Genomic DNA, 6,462 nt, shown 5'->3' on the forward strand with positions numbered 1-6,462 from the left:
ATGAACATTTCTTTTTTGCATAGAGGAACATTTAAAAAAACTGCTAGACATTTTAATAAGTAGATGAAAAAAAATCGTGGACATGGGCATATTTTACAATGCCTTACAATTTTACTCATTTACTGAAATGATTATATGAACATTCTATACTTTTTCTTACTTTTAGATTTCTCTGTGTTTATGTCAAGAAAAAAATGTGTAGAAGGCCGAAAAATAGCGCTCGTCGGCCCGCAGCCCATGTGAGCGAGGCCCACATCTTCCTCCGCTCCGCTGTAAGGGTTTACACTCTGCTCTCTTCCTCCGAATCAAAGAAGCGGGCGGCGGCACTCTCCGAGCTCGAGCGGCGGCGTCTCCCGGCCGGCCGTGCTGAAGGAAGGTACCGCCTTTTTTCGCTTCTCCTCTCCTCTCCTGAGAGACCCCTCCCTCCCTGTTCCTTCGTTGCAGTGGTTCCTCGATTCCACATGTAGACGCTTTTTTTTTTCGATTCGCTTTCTTGATTGATAGGGGAAATTAATCAGGTAGTATATATCATCCATAAATAAACTTATTAGTTATTAATGTTGGAAAGCCATTATCCTAGGTAGTAGAAAGTAAGCTTTTTGCCTAGGGTTGCAGCAAATACTACTTCCTCTCTCTCAGTTACAAGGCGTGCGCGTATCCCTAGGTCGCCAATTTGACCAACTTAATACAACTCATATATTACATAAAATATACCAACATAAACTTCAGATGTTCTATTTTCAAACGGTATAATTTTTGTGTTATATGGTTTATATTAGAGTAATAAAATTGACAACCTAGATATACACACAGGACTTGTAAACTGAAACAGAGGGAGTAGTAGTATTTCTGTTGAACATATATCAGATTGGCCCTGTGAACTCATCGTCCGTGGCAGGCAAAATGATTGATTTCCTTACTTTCTTTCTTGAACAACCAAGTGCTACAAGTGCTAGCAACTAATTTGCATATATGCTCTGGTTTTCTTGTTATTAATTAGCCAGGTGCCTCCAAAGTCCAAATAAGTTGGTTCAGATTCAGCACGTTTCTTTGTATTCTCTTTCTTAGTTTATTATTATTATTCCGGCTCTGCTTGCTACTTTATTATGGTGGTAGCGCCATTTTTTTCTTTCTAGCAATCTCCATGCGTGCCTGGTTGGTTCAGATTCTTTACGTTAATGTTGTAAAGCCATTCTCGTAGGTAGTACTAGTAGAAAGTAAGCTTTTTGCCTATGGTTTTAGCAAATACTGAGTTCTATTTCTAGTTGAACTCGTTAATAACTGCACCGTGTGAATTCAACTCATCGGCTGTGGCAAAATGATTTCCAAGCAAGAGCCACACGTACTAACTAATTTGCATATATGCTCTGATTTTCATCTTAATTAGGTGCCCCCAAATAAGTTCTCAAAGAAAAAGTTGGTTCGGATTCAGCCTGACGTGACTGGATAGCATACACATGGTTCTTCCAGAATTGCTTTCTGTGTATAATTCAGAATTAAAGTAACCCAGACCGTGGGTCTTCTTGCGGAATTGCTTGCGTCAATTCTATCTCGTTTCTTTGTACTTATTCTCTTAGTTAGTTCAGTATTCAGACTCTGCTTGCTACTTAATTATGGTGTTAGCTAGTTTAATTTAATTATGTGGCCTGCCTGTAGCGTCATTTTTTTCTTTCCAACAATCTAGACACAGATGAGGTGCTAGCTAGCTACTTCGATAAATCTCCATGCTTATGAACAAAACACAAGATTTGGACGGATAAAAAATTGCTCAAAGTTCATCAATATATTCTTCGTAATGAGTGTTTGTCGCCAGTGTGGTCTCCATCTTCACATGTATTATTCTGATATATCATAAGCTTTGAGTCCAGCTCTTTGGTTGTTTTCTGAACCTTACCTGATTGGTACAGCTGAATTGAATTTGTTCCATGGAGGACCTACCGGAGGCTCTGCTGACAGAGATTCTCAACAGGATCACCAGGACAAGTGATCTCAACTCTCTTTCCCTTGTGTCAAAGCAGCTCTACAAGATAGAGGGGAGTCAAAGGGGTGCTATCCGTGTTGGTTCCGGTCTTTGCACTGCTGCAAGAGCACTGACATCATTGTGCGCCCGCTTCCCAAATCTGCGGAAAGTGGAAATCGATTACTCTGGCTGGATACCTGGACATGGAAAGCAGCTAGACAACAAGGGCCTTCTTGTGTTTTCATCTCACTGTTCCTCGTTGATTGACCTCACCTTAAGCTTCTGTTCATGCATCGATGACTCTGGGCTTGGTTGCTTAGCGAATTGCAAGAAATTGGTGTCTCTCAGGCTGAACTCCACACCACAAATAACTTCGATTGGGCTTTTCTCGGTTGCAGTTGGTTGCACAAGTCTATCTGCTCTCCACCTTATTGATTGCGAGAAAATCGACAGTGTAGAGTGGCTGGAATACCTTGGTAGGGATGGATCGTTGGAAGAGTTTGTAGTGAAGAATTGCAAAAGAATCAATCATCATGACTTCCTAAAGTTTGGTCCAGGATGGATGAAGCTCCAGAAGTTTGAGTTTGAGAGGAAAAGAGGAAAATATGATAGTCTTATAGCCGTAGGTGGTAAGGTCTATGACTCCTCGTACGATGCTCACAGCATGGATATATATGATTTTTGCTGTGAGAGTTTGAAGGATTTAAGGTTGGCGCATATTAAAACTTGGCCAGATGTAGGGCTTCGTGTTGTCCTAGGGAAGTGTAAAGCATTGGAGAAGCTTTGCCTTGAGTATGTTCATGCCCTAAATGATAATGACATGATTGCATTATCTCGGAGCTGCAGCAACCTTAAAAGCATCTCACTTTGGCTCAACCTGCAGCTTTACTCTAGTGATGTCGGCTATTGTGAAACCAGGACGTCATTTACAGATAACAGCCTTTACGCTCTAGCCCTAAACTGTCGTATGCTTCAGATCGCAGACCTCAGCTTTACAGGATGTTCTCGTGACTGGCCATCAGAAATAGGATTCACACAAGAGGGTTTTCTGGTGCTCATTCAGTCCTGCCCGATTCGTGTTCTCGTGCTCAACAATGCCAACTTCTTTGATGACAAGGGGATGAAGGCCCTCGCATCCTCACCTCATCTGGAGACACTCGAGCTTATATTGTGTCATGCAGTAACTGATGTTGGGATGCGCTTCATTGCGCACACCCCATGCTTGAGTAATCTCACACTTCGGATGTGTCATAACGTTACTGATGCCGGAGTGGCTGAACTGGGATGTGTACATAAGTTAGAGTCTTTGGTCATTGAGTATTGTGGTGAGATCTCTCTGGAAGCTGCGCAGGGTGTTGCCAAGTCGGTTCACTACTCCAAGGACTGTTCAGATGCCCTTATGAAGACAATTGGTTTTGGGGCCTATTGATGAAGTGGCCTCCAAAATTTTCAGTATGAATTTGCTGCTGAAGCCATTAAGTTGTTCAGTGTGCATCATTGGATAAGGTTGTGCATCATCCGACCCAGATTCACCTCTCTGAACTTTTTGTTGCCTTCTACCTTCACTGCAATGATTTTCCTTTATGGCAGTCTAGTGATGATCTTTTGACGGCATCTGCTGAATGAAACTTTAGTAGTAGGCACCACTTGTGTATTAATATAAACCGTACGTAATTCTGGTTGCTTAAGTTCTACTCTCTGTAGCCGTTTCGAAACCGGCATAAGTAGGCCTCAAGATTCCTTGTTTTTGCTGTGGAGGCACCATATGACCGTTTGGTGTTATTTGTATTATTTAAGCAAATGTCATGGACCCTTTTTTGTTGCGCAAGTGATTTTGAAGACATATATATCTGCCTGCTATGTTCGCGCGGCAATTTTGGTATGGATCGTTGTATTAATAATATTATATGTCCAAGTTTCGATGGACATTTACAAAGGCGGCATGCTTGTTTTGATGACCTCAACTCTACTGGAGGATGTCTCAAAAGTATAGTGCTAGTTACTAGTAGCATAATTGTAGATTTAGATTCTAAGATGGCCTGAAGTTGAGGAACAACTGAAACTACTGAAGGCCTATAACATAGCTATGTGCTAATTATATGTAGGTAGTCACATCATGTCTTTGCTCTGGACATCCAGCACTCAACAGCATTTTATTCTTACCTTTTTGAGGGGGGTCGCATCTCTTTTTACCTATCATGTGTTTGATTGGTACAAATATTCATCTCTTTTTGAGGGGTTCTGATTTTCTGAATCCTTTTTAGACAGCTTGTTGCATCAGTTCAGCTCGTAGGAACAACATTTGCCTTGTATTTGTAGCTCATCAAGATGCCAACTTTCCTTTGCTGGCTAGGTAATTTTTGTTGTACTTTATACTAGAGCTAAAATGAAACATGCGCCTTGCCCTTGTTAAAAAGGGGGTGAATATTTTTCTTTACATTAGCTCCTGCACACCCTGATCGTGTAGTGTCACCGTATTTGGGCCTCAAGTTAAATGTATAGTCTCTGAAGACTGGTAAACTGAATGTTGACTGAAGAAACAACAATACTAAAACTGACACCCTTTGATCCACTATCATGTAGTGTCACTGTATTTGGGCCTCAAGTTAGACTTGCTCGATGAAAAGGGATACATACAGAAGGTTGCTAAAGGAAAAATAGATGCAGAGAAGATAAGAACATAGAAAATGAGGTGGGTGCACTTTTGTTGAAACTCTTAGTTTCCTGGTGCCCGAAAGTGTGCTTGCACTTTGAACGTGACCGAAAGCTAGCTTGACGAAACTCCCAATTTCCTGGTGACCAGCCTTCTGGCTGATTGTCCGAGGAACATTTTTGTTGAATAAAGCTCTCTAAATTGACCGCAAAAAAGAGAAGAAGATAGAAACAGAGAAAACGAGGTGGTTACATTTTCATTTAGAAGGGGAAAACTGGGTGCATGTAAGCACAATACAATGAATATGATTGTAGAATATAACAATGAATATGACAACAAGAAGAAAGAACGTTGAGCAATGACTGACACTAGTAGAAAACAGGGTACTAGTCCCGGTTCCAGAGGGCCTTTAGTCCCGGTTCCGGAACAGGGACAAAACAAACGGGACTAATACCCAAAACCTTTAGTCCCGGTTGGCTTACGAACCGGAACCAAAGGAGCTCCACGTGGCTGCTGTGGGCGCCCATGCAGGAGGACCTTTAGTCCCGGTTGGTAACACCAACCGGGACCAAAAGACAGCCACGCGTCAGCGGCTCGCAGGCGCTGGGTTTTTTGTTTTTTTAAGGGGGGTTTATGGATTTTGAAGGGTTAATTTAGGGGTTTCATATTGTGTTAGCTAGCTACTACATATAGAGAGAAGCGACCTCTCTTTCTCTGTGCTTAGTCGACGGTAGCTACTATACATATAGAGAGAAATTTTCTATGGAGACTTGCCAAGCACTCGATCCCTACTGAAGATGTTCGACACAGAAGGAAGATGGCGACAAATGATAAATGTCAAATGTGTGGTGCACAAGATTCTTGGCGCCATTCCCTCCTGGAATGTTCCATGGCCCATTGTGTTTGGGCCTTGGTGGATGATGATATTGCTGCACACATACAAGCTCCTACAGAGAGTAATGCTAAACGTTGGATCTTCTCGATGATAGATGATATGTTGCACGACAGTCAGGTTAAAATGATGGTAACTCTATGGGCAATCTGGACAACGAGACGAAAAGCAATTCATGAAGAAATTCTCCAATGCCCTCACGCCACCAATGCTTTTGTGGATGCTTTCTTGGCTGAACTCGCATCCAACCAGGAACAGCCGAGGAGAGCGGATCAGCAAGTATCACCACCAGTGAGAAGACCGGATGTTAGGTGCAAATGAATATCTACTAGTTTGGACATGGCGAAGATACATGTGGATGGAGGACTCTTGAGGGATGGAAGAACCGGAGCATCCGTAGCGGTCTGTAGGGACCACGCGGGCAATTTTCTGGGCTCCTCGGGAATGGTGTTTGGCAACATAACGGATCCATCAACACTAGAAGCTCTTGCTTGCGGAGAAGCTTTTGCACTGGCCCTTGATCTCTCGTTGAGGCGAATCGTTATTGCATGTGATTGTAAGCCCGTGATTTCAGACATCAAGCAGGGTTCATGGGGGAGATACAATGCAATTATAAAGGAGATTGAAGCAAGATGGAAGGAGTTCATCAACTGTGATTTGATGTATCAAGGAAGGGTGCTAAATTTTGAAGCATATAGTTTAGCGAATTTTTCTTCTTTTTAGCTGAGGGGCCGGCATGTGTGGCTAGGCTTACCCGACGACCCCATTATTATTCATGCAAACGAACTCGGTCTTAATAAAGTGTGGTTTGCTACTCACAAAAAGAATCTCTCACACATTTTTTGTAGTTTAGAAAACAGAAAAAAAATGAAATGGGCTGGTCCGACGTGACGAGTGGGTGTGCGCCATTTGGAAAATAATGAAGGAACGGGCGCCGTTTAGGAAACACCGGTTTTT

The 6,462-nt window shown here is 42.4% G+C and overlaps 1 protein-coding gene across 1 annotated transcript; it reads left to right on the plus strand.

Moving 5' to 3' along the window:
- The first annotated feature begins 254 nt into the window (after window positions 1–254).
- LOC125513120 (F-box/LRR-repeat protein 14-like) lies at window positions 255–3,838 on the plus strand. Its single transcript, XM_048678164.1, has 2 exons — window positions 255–376; window positions 1,908–3,838. The coding sequence occupies exon 2, from the start codon at window positions 1,926–1,928 to the stop codon at window positions 3,387–3,389; it is 1,464 nt and encodes a 487-aa protein (XP_048534121.1). The 5' UTR covers window positions 255–376; window positions 1,908–1,925; the 3' UTR covers window positions 3,390–3,838.
- The last annotated feature ends 2,624 nt before the right edge of the window (window positions 3,839–6,462 follow it).

Source organism: Triticum urartu, chromosome 6 (assembly GCF_003073215.2).
Source record: "Triticum urartu cultivar G1812 chromosome 6, Tu2.1, whole genome shotgun sequence".
Taxonomy (NCBI): domain Eukaryota; kingdom Viridiplantae; phylum Streptophyta; class Magnoliopsida; order Poales; family Poaceae; genus Triticum; species Triticum urartu.

Coding starts and splice junctions, on each gene's coding strand:
- LOC125513120 (XM_048678164.1), top strand. CDS start 1,926: ATGGAGGACCTACCGGAGGCTCTGCTGACAGAGATTCTCAACAGGATC.